Source organism: Coffea arabica, chromosome 8c, assembly GCF_036785885.1.
Source record: "Coffea arabica cultivar ET-39 chromosome 8c, Coffea Arabica ET-39 HiFi, whole genome shotgun sequence".
NCBI classification, from domain to species: Eukaryota; Viridiplantae; Streptophyta; class Magnoliopsida; order Gentianales; family Rubiaceae; genus Coffea; species Coffea arabica.
The window spans coordinates 39797822-39815624 of record NC_092325.1 but is presented as its reverse complement, the minus strand read 5'-3'; the positions used below and the strand labels follow the sequence as shown (position 1 = coordinate 39815624).

The 17803-nt window shown below is 36.6% G+C and overlaps 3 protein-coding genes across 4 annotated transcripts; 1 reads left to right on the top strand and 2 right to left on the bottom strand.

Moving 5' to 3' along the window:
- Positions 1-1546: 1546 nt before the first annotated feature.
- On the bottom strand, positions 1547-4248 carry LOC140013927 (probable glycosyltransferase At5g03795). Its single transcript, XM_072064161.1, has 3 exons — positions 4136-4248; positions 2396-2744; positions 1547-2197 (listed from the first exon to the last, which is right to left on the bottom strand). The coding sequence occupies exons 2-3, from the start codon at positions 2729-2731 to the stop codon at positions 1547-1549; spliced, it is 987 nt and encodes a 328-aa protein (XP_071920262.1). The 5' UTR covers positions 2732-2744; positions 4136-4248.
- LOC140013570 (uncharacterized) lies at positions 3149-5141 on the bottom strand. The gene is made up of 5 exons (XM_072062904.1): positions 4356-5141; positions 4136-4263; positions 3958-4033; positions 3605-3647; positions 3149-3195 (listed from the first exon to the last, which is right to left on the bottom strand). The coding sequence occupies exons 1-5, from the start codon at positions 5139-5141 to the stop codon at positions 3149-3151; spliced, it is 1080 nt and encodes a 359-aa protein (XP_071919005.1).
- A 2309-nt stretch (positions 5142-7450) lies between these two features.
- Positions 7451-12185, top strand: LOC113705425 (exosome complex exonuclease RRP46 homolog). Of its 2 annotated transcripts, none has more exons than XR_003451875.2 (8): positions 7451-7669; positions 8119-8232; positions 8331-8431; positions 9112-9132; positions 9807-9879; positions 9969-10036; positions 10342-10493; positions 11819-12058. XR_003451875.2 is itself a non-coding variant. In XM_027227278.2 (8 exons), the coding sequence occupies exons 1-8, from the start codon at positions 7564-7566 to the stop codon at positions 11899-11901; spliced, it is 699 nt and encodes a 232-aa protein (XP_027083079.1). In that variant the 5' UTR covers positions 7454-7563; the 3' UTR covers positions 11902-12185. The 2 variants fall into 2 exon arrangements, 1 of the variants encoding a protein (XP_027083079.1); XM_027227278.2 differs by having other exon boundaries at positions 7454-7669; positions 10361-10493; positions 11819-12185.
- Positions 12186-17803: the final 5618 nt, after the last annotated feature.

The window sequence follows — 17803 nt, the reverse complement described above, 5'->3', positions numbered from 1 at the left end:
AGGGGGAGGTCGGCAAGCGTACTCCCCTGGCCGGGCTGCCCGAGCCTCGAACTGGGGGAGAATGTCGTACCTCCCCACCAGTTCATCCACATCCCCTTGGTCGAGGAGGGGGGGGATAATCTCGACTTCCCCAAAGTCGATGTCTGGTCCCCTAACAGGACCTGCTCTGGCGCGAGCTGGAGCCACCTCCAGAGGAATCTCTGGGGCAGCAGCTCCAGCCTCGGGCTGAGCAGATGGACCAAGTCGGTTCATGGCTATAGCAAGGCTTGGGATTGGGGGAGGAAGATATTCGGACCCAGACGAGCTGGAAGGAGAAGGACTGGAGTCTGGTATTTCTATGAATACAGGTCGGGTAATCCTACGCCTAGGTGCTGAGCTGGTAAGGTCTGAGTGCGTGGAGGAAGACGACATAAAAGGAAAAAGAGGACTTACTGGTGGACAAAGGAGGAGAGCTGAGGTGTGCTTAGAAGGTAATCCTACTCTCGGACGACCTCACGGAATGCGGAGCGAGCTGGAGAAGGCTGGAGGAGAAGAGAAAATGAGAAGGAAGGCTTGAAAGTGACGTTTGGTGGGGCCTATTTATAGGCTCCCTGGGCGGGAAGCCGAAGAGTCCCGAGGAAGAAGTTCGAATTTATGGCAAGGGGGCAGTTACCTGGGAAGACGCGTGAGCTGACAAACCGCCATCATGAAGGACGTGACCCTTGAAGTGACGGTTACTACGACAGACGTGGCAGTTTCTCGGAGGAGGTACGTAATCATGGGATCGTGGGTCCTGCATGACCCCGGCGTGACGCTTCGAAATTTGGTCCAGACCCACGTGACTCATCAGTGACTCTAGACTCAAGGGGGCTAGTGTAGTGGGGGAAATCTGCACATGACACGTGTCAGCTCGGCAAGTTGTACGCGCTGGGTCGGCGGGGGTACCAGCTCGGCATGCGGGTGCCAGCTCGGCCCTACCTGTTGCTCCCTAAGATGGGCCTATGGGCCGCCGCCTCCGAACTTGTAGGAGCCGCCGCACGAAACCCTAAGGAGACTCCGAACCCTAAGGGGACACTGACTCCAACAAGGAAACTACAACCATTCCGCTCTATATATAGCGAGCGTAAGGACAATACAAGGTACGCCAAACACAAGTATTCTAGACTATTGCTCCGTATACAAGCTCACTGACTTGATCGTCGGAGATATTTCGGGGACACCCGTCCCGCACTTGATCTTCCTTTGTAGGTGCGCTAGCTCGGTTTCCTCTCTCAGGTCGATCGCGCCTGCTCAGCTCGGCTCGCTACAGCCCAGCTCGGATCTGGTTTTTGGCAGTCGCATCAAACTTCTTTAGCTAATTATTTCCTTTCTTTTCTTGATCTCATCCTTCGAGATGAAGTAATATGAACCAAAAAAATTTAGCAAAATAAAATTCTTTCTTCTTTTTTGGTTTTTATGTCACACCAGGAAGACATATTAGTACAGTAAAATTCCTTGGCGTATGCACATTTCTTCTTGTCTTCCCTACTGCTGCATAGTCTGCCTTCTGCTCAGCTTGCAAATGTTATCAGGGCTTTGCTTGGAAAACTCTGTTGTACCATATTGAGTGAAGTATCATGTGAAAAATATCATACTTCACAGGTGACTGATGCCACAGGAAATGCTGTCTTACCTGCTTAACCCTGTGCTGCATTACAAGATACCTCCTGTGTGATATTGACAGAAGTATAGTCTTCAAATTCGGTATATCCTTCTCAAGAACAAAAATGGCAAACTTTTCCCAGTTCAGAACTTCAAGGAAAGGAGGCACATAATTGTCTGATATAATCACTGGAACACAGCCGTAAATGATTGCCTCGACTAACCTTGGACTGTTGACTTCATAACCTCTCGCACATATGCAGAACTTGCTGCTCTTCATCTGTTGGATGTAGCTATCCTTACGCAACCGACCAACTATCTTCATGTCAGGATCTTTGTTTTCCCAGTGTTGTAGCAGAAGAGGTCGAACATAGCCATGCATATTACCAGCAAAGAAAGCAAGGATTTGCCTCTGAGAAGGAGGTTTACCTCCAAGACCTCTAGTTGAAAACTGCGCTGAGTGCACATTTGTTTCTGGAAGAGATAGATCCTTGCCCAACTGGAAGCCTTCTTTCATATCAGCATTGCATAGAGCTCTTATGCAATAAGCCATCAGTGTTTTAGTTTCCTCTGGAGCCTATAAATATGAGCAAACATTTAAAGACGCATAAACTTAGAAACTAGCATTTGATCATAGAGGAAGAAGACGGTCCTGAATTTCTCGTTTTAATAAGCTAGAAAAGCATGTGAAAGAAATTAGTTAGAAATGCCTGGTAAAATTGCTCCAATTATCCAGCTTTAGTTTACAAGCGTACAAAAGTGCATGAATACTTACCCAGTCATGGCAAGCAACCAGAAAATGGTCAGCACCAGAAGTTCTATTCCAGAAAGAGTACCTTGCTTTGATCATATCAAGGTAGTTTCTCAGATACTGTTTTAAAGTGTCCAAACTGTGAGAATTGGGCACGTATGCGATCTCTTCCAGAATTTGAGAACTGAAAGGGAAGTAAAATAGGAGCGCTTCTTCTGGATTAGTTGTAACATATTGTTTGCTTTCTTGCAGAAGATTCATGAACCAACCCTCTGAAGCATAAATTCCAGTGAGCCTAGGCTGGTGGAATACGGGTCTTTTCCCCTCCTTGTAGATAAAAATCTTAAGCGTTTGTTCCATTAACTCATAGCTCCTGCATTAATGGTTTGAAGTAGTCATACTATAGAAGCGTGACAATATAGTTGGTCATATCATACTGCAAAATGCAGTTCAATATAGCTGAAGAAATAGGCCTTCGTCCTTTTTCTTCTTTGTATAAGATAAAGTTGCCAAGAACATTTCAAAACTCTTGAATAACACTTCTATGACTGATGAAGTCTTTTACACCTAATAAATTAGATTTTTAAAACTCCTGTATCTCCCTTCTTGCCCAGACCTTCTACTCTGGGCTTTGCTGAAGTTTCCAATCCCTGTTAAGTAGATAAATTAACTTCCATCTTTTAGATATGCCACTGAATCCAGACAAAAATGCATTCTGAACTGCAAGGTTGCACACTTGCAGGTTGCAACTGAACTTCAGGTCTATTTCAATTAAGTTCAAATATTCTTGACATCAGGATTTAGAAGCACATGATCACCTTTTCCTATTAACAAGAGCGAAACAGAAATTACTAAAACCAGCATTTGTAGATTGACAGGCTATGCCATTTTCGACCAATCACATTGATGAAATCTCACTGTGTCTGAGATTATTCATGGTCAGGTCTGAAATGAGCCAGTAGTACTTTCAGGAAAAAGGATAAGTTCTCCAATAGTCTATTCTACGTGAGAAACCTCGTATGCCACCACAGCATTCATATAGGGAAACTGAAGCCAATAGCAGGATTTCTTTGATGAAAACATTTTAGTCTAAACACTGAAACAATGCTTAGATAAGAGAACTTCCAGAACCTATTACTTTCACTTTTCAGCTTCTTTCTATTTGTCTCTCCTGTATTTTTTTGGCAGGCCTCATGCATGATCATGACTTTGAGCATAAATATAGTAGTATACTGATTATTGCATTGGAAATAGTTATCATCGCAAAAATTCCTACCTGAAGAAAGAATAAACATTAAAGAAGTAAACACAATGGATTTGTAAAGACAAGGGATTTCCTTACAAACAACTTGAGCATTCTCCGAATTTGTCATCCATCTATCCAACTTAGAAACTCATTAGCTTGCAATTAAGTGAAAGAGAATTGCTATTGTAGCTGAAATTTTTATGCTATTGATTAGGCTCATAAATTTTCATTCAACTGTGTGGTCTCAACTCTCGACCATAAAATGAATGACCAAAAATGTGATCTTTAAAGAAACAGTCAGGTCACTTTACACCAAGATTGAGAAAAATGTCTCTCATACCTGAATGTTCAAGGTGGGAAGGGGCTGCAAGAAGTGTAGATAAAGTTTACTCCATGAGATGCTAGCCTCATGGTGTCTGTATCACATTTTAGATTTTTCGAGAATCCAATCTGAATAAAATCTAGTGTGACTATCGAAATCATCTGAATCAGGAAAAATCAAGCTGCTATCTACTTACCTCTCAAACCTTGAAATGTTCCAGTAAATAGGAGCATATAAGCCGGATTTATCCTTGACAGTTTCCACTTTTTCCAGCTCTAATCTTGCTTTGAGCAATTGTTTATCTCTATCTGAAGACGGTAGTATCTAATGACAGATTTAAAGAGGAGAGGAAAGCATTAACAAAGGTTTTTTATGTCAACAACAGCTCGTTCCAAATAACATTGAGGTGAACGTACCGTTGAATTGGGAGGCGATGAAGTAAGACTCTGAAACATGTAATTCAGCTCCCTTATTGTCATCACTGTTCTTTCTGTACTTTTGGTTGTTTTCTTGGTAGCGGGAACAGCTTTCTTCGAAGAAATTCCACCAATTAAGGCAAACTGACTCTGCTGCTGTCCAAGCACTGCATCTTTGTCCAATGCAGTTGTGTTGGAGAGAACTGATATCCTGGCACTACCAGAATCGTCTTGATGCTCTGACATCCCCTGTGCTAATGTAACATTTCCTGACACAACGCTGTCATTTAGCTTTCTCATTTCATCGCTCAAGGCAATATCTTCTACCTGGATGCTACCGGAAGCAGAATTCATGTCAGTGTTAACGTGTGTTGCTGCAAATCTGTATTCATATTCTCTTCCCTTCTCTGTCTCTACACTGTTGTTTCTTTTCCTTGTACTGAAAGTTAAATTGTGATACAAGTCCTCAAGTGACAATTCGACTTCAGAGGCTCTGTCATCGTTTATTTTATTGGAAGCAGCAGAACCTCCATTTTTTTCTGATGCAGATTGATTCATTGAATAGCTGCTGCTTTTATCCAGAGCGACAGAGAAATTAGCTACCCCATCAGCACGATCTTTTTCAGTAAAATGTGAGTAATTCTTGCCAGCAGAAAAGAAGTTTGATATAACATGTCCATAAGGAAGTTCAAAATACTGAAGCAGTAGAACTGATGCCAGCACCAGTCCAATGAACCAAAGAAGCTTTCTATTTTCAAACGAAATTTCACGTTCCCTGCGGCCCATTATCCTGATTAATTCAGAGATATTCTAGACACAGATGATTCCTAACAACTTCAAAGTCGAAAAAGTCCAAATATGTCACTCTTGATGAAGCATGAATTCACACCAATGAGATCAAAGTCATACAGGAATACAACTAGCATGAATTCACACCATTGAGAACAAAAAAGCACTTCCATGGTATTAGCCCCTGCTTTTCTCTTTCTAATCTCGATTTCCAAACAGATCCTGAGTGATTATGTTTCTTCCCTGTAAATTTGCCAGCCATATGGAACATAAAAGGGGGAATTACATGGTTTGAACTTCACACTAAAAGCTTAAATATCACACATCACGGATTCTTGACTAGTAAGACTCTCGAGTGAGTGCTGATAGTACTAACATGCATCTCAAGAAAGAAGAGAAACAGCAGACTGACAGCTGTAAAACCTGCAAAGAATCAAATGTATTTACCTCAAGGATGCTCATATATGAAATTCCAAGTTGCTATTTGCCTTAGTTTATTGTTAGCAATGGAAGCAAAACAATCCATCATCCTACCCATAAATGGCATATTTAGAAGAGATGTGCATGGTCTCCAAGTTTTTCACTTTTTCTGCTTTGGATTTGGTTTAGTTTTAGAGTTGCTGTCAGGTGCCTTGTTGGCAGCAATTTGGCTTTCCAAGAATCGGTTATGACTTGGAAGCCATAAAAGTACAAAAGAGTGCCCCTCCAGCTATGGTTTTTTCCCGTATAGTTGAAAATTTTCTCAGGCAATTTACCATGATGAGCAGCAGCATACTGGGAAAGTCTAAATTTTGCGGTTTGACATGTTAATTAATTTGAAACGCATAGAGGGTAGCCATTGCTGATTATTGACACAGAATCCGTTTTGTAACTTATATTACTGACCAATGACAATGGATTATTTTTGGTAACTGCCACCACTGTAGCAATAATTGATATTCTTTTAATTGCCATTTTGTGCTGTCCTAAGCAAACAGTTTGTTAAAAAGAAAAAAGGATTTTGTGGGATTGGTAGCAAAATATCTTTTGTTATTGCATGTGATTAATTCAAATTTAAGTGGGTAGAACTTGAAGTTTACAAAAAAAGGAAGAGAAATATGTGTTGAATGGCAATCGAGGAAGGAAAATATATAGTACTTTGCTGTAAAAATTACCCTTTTTTTCCCATGACTCTTAACTGCTATTTGTTCAAAGTTCAATATCTACCTACTTAAAGTAATTACATGCATGATGATTCTAAGCAAAAAAAAAAAAGAAAAAGAAAAAGAATATTGGTATTTCAATTTATTTTATCCAAAAAATTTTAAAAATAATTATTCTATAGTAAAAATCAAACCTCATGCTTTGGATATCCAAGAACTCCTGTGGTAATCTTCCCTTATAAGCCCTATAGGAGGGCATTTTGGTTAACTCAGATATTTTAATGGTCAATTTGATGAGTTGGATTGAAGTAGGGAGTAAAGTGAAAAGAAATAAATGTTAGGGGGTAAGCAACACTTTGACCAAATTTTAAGGGACAATTTTGAGATTAACCCAAAAATAAGTGTTGGCCAAAGTTTTTAAATTAGGGACTTGAATGGAAAAGTCCCTAAAAAATTTTCAAAATTCGCTCAAGCCCTTATTTTCAACGATTGACCTTGATCAACCGTTCTTAGGGTAGTGCTGTCACATGGGATGACTTTTTTTTTTGGTTTTTTTTTATAACAAATATCTTATTTTGGAGGACCAAATTGACATTTATCTTAAATATTTTAGAAAAGTATAAAATTCCTCCAATAGACTATCATAGTTTTGGTCATAGGTTTTAGACCATAGTTAACGTTAATTTATTTATTTTTTTGGTCGAAATGATAGGATTGTCATAGTTAACGTTAATGGTGGAGATGGGTTTGATTTGCATTTGAGTAGATAATATTGATTTGAAGAGTACCAAAATTTTGTTGTAATTTTGTATGTTATTTTTTTTATTATCTACCTTTGTTATGTTAATATCTACATATATTATATTTATATTTATATTACAACATATAATTGTCACCGATGATCATAAAAATCCAGTTCTTTTTCTTGCCATGATCAAATATTTAGAGATAAATTACTATTAACTTGTGTCTAATATTTGGAATTTTTTTTATTTTTGAGAAGATCGTGATTTTTTAAAAAGTTAATAATGAATTTCAAGAAATCTCTTGAATTGCTATTTTCTCTAGTTTTTAAGCAATAAGGAAATTCGGACAAAATATTTGGGCCTATTAGCCACATTCAACCTTTTGATGTATGAATTGTGATTTCGCCCAACTTAAATTCCCTTCCAATTTCAAAAGTCCTAAACCCCAACAAAACCCCTTCTACAAACTCTCCCCAACTCTGGTACCCAATTACCCAAACCCAAGAATCCTCTCCTCTTCTACAAACAAAAATGGAGATTGACAGAGGAGATGGGCGCAAGCCAAATCAATTAAGACCAGTGGCTTGTTCTCGCGGCATTCTAAACCGTGCTCACGGCTCCGCCAGTTGGTCTCAAGGTACTGTATTTCTCCTCCCCCCGATAAACACCTCAACTCATTTCATGAGCAATTCGTTTCGCAGATGGTAAACATTTTTTTTCTCAGAAAGCCCTTTTCTTTGATGGTTTCTCCATCAATTGGGACTTTCTGGACTTAATTGTGTGTCAATTTTAATATTTTTCACATGGGTTTTTATCACTTTTTTCTGCCTTGCTTTTCTTGAATTTTTTTTGTACCCTTTGTCCAAGTATGATTAAAGTTACGGTCTTTGGTTTCTTTAGAGAGTGAATTCAGGATTTTTTTTGGAATTTATGCTAGATTTTTCTTTATATTAAAGATAATTGTTTAATTTTTGCTCTGAAATTGAGGGATTAGGTTCATGTTGAATTCTTTACCCGTTCATATTAATTATTGGAAAATTTTCGTGTGTTGATGGTGTGCTTTCATCTCCCTGGTTTTGGCATTAGGAGAAACCAAAGTTCTTGCTGCAGTTTATGGACCTAAGGCTGGGACAAAGAAGAATGAAAACCCGGAAAAGGCTTGCTTTGAGGTCATATGGAAGCCTAAAACAGGGCAGATAGGTGAGATTCCTGTATGTAGATAGATTGGTCTTCCTTTTGTGTTGAAGAGTGGAGATATGTACACTCTTTTAATCTGTATAAACTTGATAAATGCTTAGGGAAACCCGAAAAAGAATGTGAGATGATATTGAAGCGGACTTTGCAAAGCATCTGCCTTTTGAATGTTCATCCAAATACCACCACATCGATCATAATTCAGGTGATTTTACTGAGCAGTTGAGTCAGTCATGACGTTTGATGATATAGACAACGAGAATAGTAGGAGTATTATAGTTGCTTTCAATATCCAACTAAAGTTCAGAATCACAATTTATAGGTTTTGGAGAATTGAAACTTTATCTTTCCAAAATTTGAATATGAAGTATGAATTTATGACTCTACTAGTTCTCTTGATTAATATAATTTGTATTACAACAATCACTCCTTACCAGAAACAGTAATAGTTTCCTAGCAAACCATTTTTGACCTAGGTTAGCTACTTACATCTGTATGTTCTATTGGTAAACAGCAAAGAGGCTATAGTAGTTTAGCAAATTTATAGAGCCATTAAAAGAATGCTCTGACAACAAAAAAGTAAAGAAAATGAAGCTGGAAAACTAAATCATGTTAAGTTAGCTTGACTTAAATCTAAAGGAAGTATTACTTATCATAAAGCATCGCTGAAGGCTTAACTCCAGTTCATATTAATCCATTGTCTGCCGAACTTCCCTTAAAATCTCAATCAGCATGTGGATTGTTGTTTCTTCTATATTTGTGGTACACATATTTCTTTCAATTTGTGATTCTCAGGCTGTGGTGTTATCATTAATTGTCTTACTCTGAGAATTGTGCTTACGGGTTCTGAGAGACGTCAAGCATGAATTTTATTTTATTTCGCAGGTTGTAAATGACGATGGCGGTGTATCCTTCATGATCATAGTTATCAATTTATGATACTGGCCTTAAACTTTTTATAGTAAGAATATCTTTCCTTCCACTAAACCATGTTGATTTGGTGGCAAATTTGCTTTGTCCGTCTTTGAGGCTATATATTCAGGTTAACTGTTGGCATAATAAGTTTCAAGTGTAAAGGGAGCTTGCTGCTGATTAACTAGAAAAGTCAAAGCAAATAAAACCAGAAGAAACGAAGGGAAAAAGAGTGAAAATTAGGATTTTAGTCGACCTTGTTAAGAAACTATTCTCAGTTGGAATCACACGGACTCCTTTCCTTTTTTCTTTCTTTATTTTGTTTGGATCACATTCGTTTGTAAGCGATATTATTGTGATTGTAACAATTATGACTGCTTCATATAAACTTTTTGCACCATTTTACTAGATTTTTCTACTCCTTTGGTCACATGTCCAGAAACTAAACACCTTGTAGGGGATTTAAATTTGGATATGCACTTCACTTTCGTCAGGTAGCATCCTTCTAAGGAGGGATACTTTATCTTTTAGTTGCTATGGACATTAAACAATTCTTGCAGTATTCATGCACCACTTCTTGCTAAATTGCCGTACTTGTCTAAAGATTGTCTTCTCTCTCTTGCAACTTCCTTTATTTGTTGATGTACTCCTTGATTACAGTTTTTAAGCTTCTCCCATGTGCCATCAATGTGGCTTGTGCTGCCCTTGTGGATGCTGGCATTCCTTTGAAACATCTTGCTGGTAAATGATTTTTTTTTTTAACTTTCCCCCTTATTTCTAGGTGAAAGAACTAACTAATTGGTACTAATCGTTTTTGCTGGATACTTCAGTTGCAATATGCTGTTCTCTAGCAAAAAATGGACGGGTTCTTTTGGATCCTAACAAGTCAGAGGAACAGGTGAGTTTCTTTTTCTTTGTATAATTCATTCTACTACTTGACGAATTTGGATGTACTTGTTTTCAATTCTGTGTCTGTTTTCTGTTTCAAAAAAATATATAGCTCATTTATGTCATCGTTTCTGAAGTATTGTACTCCTGGAGTAGTTCATTCCAATTTCTTCATGAAGCATTGTTCTTGTGCTTTTCTTTTTTCTTTTTTATTATTATATTTTTATAGGAACACGATTACGAAACTTTGTTGGTGAAGATATGTCTTAAAATAGCTATTACTCAGTCATATGTACTAACCTGCATCTTTACTAGCATTGTTTAACAATGGCAGAACATGAAAGGATTTGTATATTTAGCTTTTCCCAACTCGATTCAGTCCGTGCTTCCTGAAGGATCATTACAAGTGGGAGGTGAACCAGTGGAACATGGGATTATTACATCTGTCACACATGGTGCAATGTCAGGTGCTTGCCATACATCTCTCTGAGTCTCCAGTTTAATAACTTGAGCTTCTAAACTTCTGTTTTGGGATATATGGAATGATTGCTATCACACACTGAGTGTTTAATCTAGGGCGGCTCTTGATGATAGCAACCTTCTATAATGTGACAGCTGTGCTGTAAGCTGTATAAATTAGAAGTCTAGTGTTGTTAGCAGTTTGCAGGTTTCAGTTCTTAAGTTGGAAAATGCTTAGTGATGAATTTTGTCTTCCAATGCTTATTTATGGTATGATTCTGATATTACACTTTATGGAGTTGTTTACATTTTGACCCTGAGGGATTTGGCTAAATGACACAAGGATTCAATCATGTTTCAGAGCTAAAGTACAACTTCGTCAATGAAGGGTCAGCAGCAGTATTAGAAAGTAATAGTAATAGAATTAATGACAAGTATTCGAATTAACTTGGTTATGAAATAGAAAAAGATATAAAAAAAAGTAGGACATTGATACAAGGCAAGGTGCCAAAAAGGTTACCAGCCCTTTGCATATTACTGCTATCCTCAAGCTGCTCTTGCCTGTCCATTGCCTCTAGCCCAAGTCTTGCTCCCTGACCAATAAAGCAACCTGACCCTTTCACCTTTACCCTCCCCAGCCATAACTGACATTATCACAATCCTTCCGAAATTCATCTCTTTGCTAGACTAACTACCTGGTTTGGCCTAATTTCGCACTCCTGTTGCCGCTGCCAGCCCCTCACCTGCATCCCCCAATATTCTTCCAATCAATTGACCTTCGATTCTCCACCCCCAAGTGCTGCAATCAGCTTCAATCTCCACACTGCCATGCTTGTTTTCCTTTCCCATCGTATCGGATTGTGTGTTTTTACACAACCACAGATGGTTAAACATACTTAAAATCATACACTATTCATGGTGCAGAGAAACCGATAGTAGTCCATGTTTCCTAATAGACATGCCAACTGGATATAGTGATTCACATAGACACCCCACCTTCACATGCATTAGCAGGAAAGTGAAGAGTGCTGCTTGGTGAGAATCTGTCAAGGATGTTGAATGTTGATTGTTGGACTTTCTTCGAGGAAAACTTGTATGCTGGTGGTTTTGGTTGGAGGTTTGGGGAGAAGAAGGCATTTGTGGTGGTCATTGTGTTTATGGCAAGGCATTTTGTGCGAGGACTGTCGGAAGCAAAGAAAGTTTTTCTGTTGTAATTTGTAGCGTTATTATGCTATCTTAGTGGGTGTAAGAGTCATATTGTAGATTTTATTTCCTTTTTCACTCTTTTCTTTGTACTGCCAAATATAACTGTCTGTGGCTGTATTGTCTACAGTGGATGATTACCTTCTTTGTCTGCAACGAGGACGGGCTGCATGTGAGAAGTTATCTGTCTTTATCAGAAGCAGCTTAAAGTGACACATTCCAATTCACCTGTACAACTTTTGTGGGAGTTTAGGAGGCGAATCATCAGTTTTCTTCTACCTCGGCATCCTCGACTGCTAAATGTTTGACAAGCATTGTTTTCTTTTGGTTGAAATTCCATTTGAGCTTTTGTTATGGGGTGTGAATCGGCTTGCATGAGCCTGTGATGCCATGTACTGATAATCTTCTAGATTTAGCATGTTTCGTCTGTAATCAGCACTGGATGAATGATGATGTATATCTCACTACAAAGTTCCTTTGCAAGACTACTTATTTTACCCATTTTGTCACTTTTTAAGTCGGTTGTTTTAATCCAAACCAACTGAAGATAAGCCATTTTAATAGCAGTGCTTGGAACCTGATATTCTTTGTTTTCTGAATTGCAACAAGATACCGATTTAATTCTATAAATGCATCAAGAGCGAAGCTAAAAGTATAAACAAATTAGTCTATACGTTAATAGGCAAATGTATAAACCCAGAGAAACTAAGAAGGATGCCCTAATAAAAAAAAAAAAAAACTCTTTAAGATCTGCCAATTTTCAATAGTAGTTGTGCAGACTTGTTATCTAATTAGTTTCTAGGCACATTATTCAGACCTCATATACATATTTTTTGGGTTGGAGGCTACGCTGCTGATTAGGAGGGTGTAAAAATGAGTGTATGCCTATGGTAACTGTTTACCAGAAGTGACTGCAAGAAAATGAAGTTTCCTTAGGTGGACTCCATCAGAATTCACAGGGCTTCAAAGACTTTTGGAAACGATTGATTACTAATTTTAGTGGGAGCTAGTAAGACGAGGATTTTCGATAAAAAGTTTCTAATACTTGATAGGAGTTTTTTTTTTTTGTTATATATATAAATACAAAGGATAAAATCCTTTAGCTAATTTGCCACCCACCTTCTCCTGAATTTTTTCTTACCTAAAGTCCTAATTAATACCTATTCTAAAAGTTTTCATAGAATATTTTCATTTAGCATCTCATCCTACGTTAATTCTCATTTGGTGATTCTAAAATTCATTTGTTGCAAGTGCTGTGAATATTTATGAATTGTCCCCCTCCCAACCCCACCCCCCCCCCCCCCCCCCCACAATTAAAAAAAAAAAAAAGAAAAAAGAAAAGAAATCCAGGCTTTGCCATTGCTCCGAATATTCCACAATTTGATCCTAACATATGAGGTCAGTCTGCACTAGTATTTTGGTATGACCTTTCTACCAATAGTGCAAACAACGGTCCCTTATCTTGTCTCAAATGAGGCATTACACTTTACTAAACCAGTTGATGACAAAAACCAATTTAGCACGTTTTTAGGTGTTCATTGCAATTGACAATTACGTGCTCTTTCTTCTCTTCTTCTTCTTCTTCTGCTTCTTCGTTTTCAACATATGCCACTCTTGTCTGACTTGACCAAGTCTAATGGTTAAGGAATTTTCTTGGCAAAGGGGTGAGGAATCTTGAGAAGCAGACCCGGAAAATCATTTGATTCTCCATTCATAGAATCGTTTGGTTCCTTGATATTTTCTTGGTTAACTTTATAATGAAAATTTCAATTTAGTAATGTCTTGTCTTTCATTTATAGGGCACCTTAGTCAGAGATTACTTTTCCTTAAAAACAAAACAAAACAAAATACTTTTAATTGCTCAAACAAAAAATGTTCTGCTAAACAATAGGGATCACACTAATCACTCTCGAGTGATTTGACAAATTGTAAGAATTGATTCTATCATGGTCTTTTATCAGTATAATGTTGGTCGGATTTGGTATGAAATAATGAAGTTGTAAATTTATTAAAGGACAAGCGGCCACTAATGAACTTGAATAGTAGGGGAACCACACACAAATCATTCTTGAGTAATTCGACAGCCTCAAATAAGTAATCCAACTGAGGTTCATCATCACTATATATAAGTTTGGCTGTATTTGGAGTATTGAGAAGCAAAAATGGCTTGATTCCCTTTTGTAGGATTTTCCTTATTCGTCTTTTCTTGTTTTCGTGTGAAAAAGGTGACGTGATTTCCTATGGTCTTTTAGTCTTAGTCTGTCGCTTTCTGCCAACTAGCTATGACAAACACGTAATTCCACTATTGGTTGAAGAAATGTTACATTAATGCATTGAAGAAATGTTACATTTAGAGTTTGAATTCTATGCGTAACAGTTGGAGGTAGAAAAGAGTGGAACGGTACAAAAAATAAAAAATGCATGCTTTATGCTCATTTTTGCGCGATCATTGCAGATTGTTCTCTTCAGATTCTCAATTATCTGGCATTTTGGATATATACACACACACACACTTATTGTCCATGATTTTACGGTCTGACAATTCCTTTATTTTTGTAATCGTTAATGAGCATTCGAATGGCCTAACTCATATTCACTCCACTTTTTAATGTTTAGGCACTTTCCTGGTAAAATTAAGTCTGGGAAGCCTTTTAACAAGTTTTCCCTGCTAGACAAACTCAAAATTTTCAAATATCTTCTGAATGCTTGAGGCTTACTAAATGCATCCAAGTATTAAAGAAGCCATATTGAAATGTAATCAACTTGGAATTGTTTGAAGAGTTAAATTATTTGTCTCTTTATACTGATTAATTTCAATTCAATTTATCTGTACTGTTTCACAAGCTCTTATGGGGTGGTCATTTACAAGGCTTTTCATCAAGAGTTTAGCCGGGATTCAAGAACGGAGCTCTCCTCTTCCGAGGTCTTGAAGTTGGCCTGTGGATTCTTTCTATTTTCTCAGTATTCATTGTAGATTTTCTGATAACGATAGACCTCAATTGAGTTGCCAAAGATGACCAGTCAGTAGGGGTGTGCAAAATTGAAAAATTTCGATTTACCGACCGAATTCAATTTGAATTCGGAATTTCGAATTCGGTAATTCAGAATGGAAATCGGAATATTCGATTTCGAATTGGTCGAATTCGGTAATGAGATTTTTCAAATCGAAAATTCCGATTTCGAATTCACAATTTGAAATTGAATTCGGAATTCCTATTTCGATTTCAAATCTGTTTTTCATATATATATATATATATGTATATAATATAACATTTATATTATAATAATAATTTTTATATTCATGAATTCGGTGAAATCGGAATTCCTATTTCGATTTCAATTTCGTTTTCACACACATATATATAATATTTTTATATATATATGTAATATAATATTTATATAATAATACTAATAATTTTTATATTCATGAATTCGGTGAAATCGGAATTTACCGAATTCCGAATTGAATTCGGAATGAATTCGAATTCGGAATTGGTGAATTCAAAGTCGAAATCGGTCGAAAATTCTGATATCAAAATTTCGAAAAATTTCGATTTCAAAGTTCCGAATTACCGATTTGGATTTCGATTCGCACCCCTACCAGCCAGCACTTTCCATTTTTATTTTCTAGTAATCAGCTGAAAACCATTTACTTTCGTTTTTTATGTTTCCTGACCGATCAGGTTGATGATGTATGAAAGCAAAGGATATGCAAGGATTGGAGTAATGCCGCAATATGGTGATGCTGATTCTGTCAAGCGGTTCTAGGTTGAAAAGTGCAGTTCATTCCACGTTGACAATTGTTTTGAAGATGGAGAGGAGGTGACTAATTTGTCATAGACGCGTCGATATGAAACGAATTCCTTGTTGCATACATCAATTGTTGAAGATGGAGACAGGTAACTAATTTTCACATTTTTTAAAATACATTTTTCAATTTTTTTAATCTTATGCACGTCAAATCGTTATACTGTATTTAAAAAAAAAAAAAAAAACTCGAGACAATACCAATCCAAACGGGTTATAAATGATTTGGGTTGGCTAAATTTGGAATATGAAAAAACCAGGTTGTAGTGATTAGATGTAGAGCTGATCGAACATAAATTACACTGGGACCTGAATATGGCAGGGACAGAATTGAGCGGTTTTAAGCCCTAAATAGGGTTGAAGATACTGAAAACCCCTTCACAAGACGGAACTCTATTTACTCGCGTCCGCGAATATGAGGTTGGACATGAAAACCGGTGAGGTGAAGAATATAATTAATTAAGACGGATTGACTTCCCCAATAATTAATGAAAGTTTTCTTGGTGTCAAGGGTTCATATGGCTGCACACAACTTCTTGCTTCTTTAATCACATGCTTGGGTATGAAATTTCGTACCAGTCATGTGAAATGAACAATAGCATTACGCGGAAATTTGATATGTATAACGTTGGGTTGGACGAAGACAAAAAATACGTTGTTTTCACGCATGCATGCTGACACAGTGCAAAATCACGATATGGGTTGGACGCTGCGTCAAAGAAATCTGCCATAGCTACATAAACACTGCCGTCAGTCCAAAGGGAAGAGACGTGCACTGCTTTGATATCAACCAACAACGTGATGGTTAAGGAAGCAACCTAGTCGCGGAACATGCACAGACTATGCAAGCTAACTCAGACTTTGTTGCTATAAGGATGGATAGAGAAATGTGTGTTGCACGTTGTAACTGTTTATTCTCTTGATAATTACTAAAATAATTAGTCCTCCAAAATTAATTACAAGAATAGAAGTTTTAACAATTTAGAGTATTGCAGTGCTATTAACTTCTTTTTTTTTTTTTCTTTTTTTGGTAAAAATTGACTTACTTCTCTAATACAACATACATTTTATAGTTATATTTAGTTAAAAACTATATGGTGAGTGAAAAAATAAATTATACTTTTTATGTGTTCCACAACTTTAATTTTGAACTTTGAAGGTTTCTTTATTTGAGATTTTTCTTCCAATTTTCGTAATTTATCTTTTTCAATACTTTATTTATTTATTTTTAGGTTTAAGGCATTTTCAACAAGCTTAACGGTCAAAGGCGTGTTTAATAAGCCATATTGAAATGTAATCAATTTGGAATTGTTTAAAGAGTTAAATTTTAAGTAAAGCACTTGTTCATGTTTAATATACATGTTAAATATCATTAACAATTCTTTGACAAGCATAGTATATCCTGTAGTGAATTTATAATTCATAAAGATTTAAATCAAACTCGTTTAGTAGGCACCTCACAGTCTTTGCTCAAACACTAATTTCTGACCTACAAAACAAAGTCAACTTTAATCCACAAGCCTTTTTTTTAAAAAAAAAAATTTAGCTCTTTAGTTATATGTCCTAACATCTTGCTTTTATAAATGTTCACTATGTTCAAAATCCATTTACATTGATACTGAAAGCAAATTAAATAGTCACAATAACTATGCTCGATTATTTTACTTATTTGAATGCAACAATTCAATGAACTAGCAGTGTGACGATGAAAGCAATACTTTGATTAACTAATCTTGATGTCTTATTCTTTTGTGCTTCATCTTCTATTCTCTTTCCATTTTTTGAAACTATTATATCTTTTTTTTATTAGCAAAATATAGGACTTTTATTAATAAGAGAAGCTCATTACCTTACATTTAATAGCAGCAAAGGAATCATTGTCTTTAATGTGCACAGTTACCATTTATACAAAAGGAATTAATATGCGCCAATTATTATGTGATACATTAGGTATCATATTCTATATCAACAAAAAGAATACAATAATCTACACTAAGATTCTTTTGCTTACAGTTAACCCATAATGGTAGGACAAATACTAATCTATTGTCAAATCATAACTCTGTAATATATTGGTTCAATTTCTTCTCACTTTTCTAGAGTTTTTCTTTTCCATGAATAACCACCAAGATCCATAAATTTTAGGCATTAAAATTTCAAAAAAATATCGTAATTTTTAAAATTATTGCATGTATATATTTAGCAAAAAAAAAAACTAAATACATCACATTTATTGACTTTGATAGCTTTGCCTCTTAAATTATTGGGGAAATATGATATCACAATGAAATCAAACTAAGTCCCAAAC

Excerpts from the sequence above, each read along its gene's own strand:
- LOC140013927 (XM_072064161.1), bottom strand. The coding sequence starts at position 2,731 with ATGGAACAAACGCTTAAGATTTTTATCTACAAGGAGGGGAAAAGACCC. Across the intron at positions 2,198-2,395 it reads TGGTTGCTTGCCATGACTGG|GCTCCAGAGGAAACTAAAAC; the intron begins GTAAGTATTCAT and ends TCATATTTATAG.
- LOC140013570 (XM_072062904.1), bottom strand. The coding sequence starts at position 5,141 with ATGGGCCGCAGGGAACGTGAAATTTCGTTTGAAAATAGAAAGCTTCTT. Across the intron at positions 4,264-4,355 it reads CATCGCCTCCCAATTCAACG|ATACTACCGTCTTCAGATAG; the intron begins GTACGTTCACCT and ends ATCTGTCATTAG. Across the intron at positions 4,034-4,135 it reads AACATTTCAAGGTTTGAGAG|ACACCATGAGGCTAGCATCT; the intron begins GTAAGTAGATAG and ends AATGTGATACAG.
- LOC113705425 (XM_027227278.2), top strand. The coding sequence starts at position 7,564 with ATGGAGATTGACAGAGGAGATGGGCGCAAGCCAAATCAATTAAGACCA. Across the intron at positions 7,670-8,118 it reads CTCCGCCAGTTGGTCTCAAG|GAGAAACCAAAGTTCTTGCT; the intron begins GTACTGTATTTC and ends TTTTGGCATTAG. Across the intron at positions 10,494-11,818 it reads CACACATGGTGCAATGTCAG|TGGATGATTACCTTCTTTGT; the intron begins GTGCTTGCCATA and ends TATTGTCTACAG.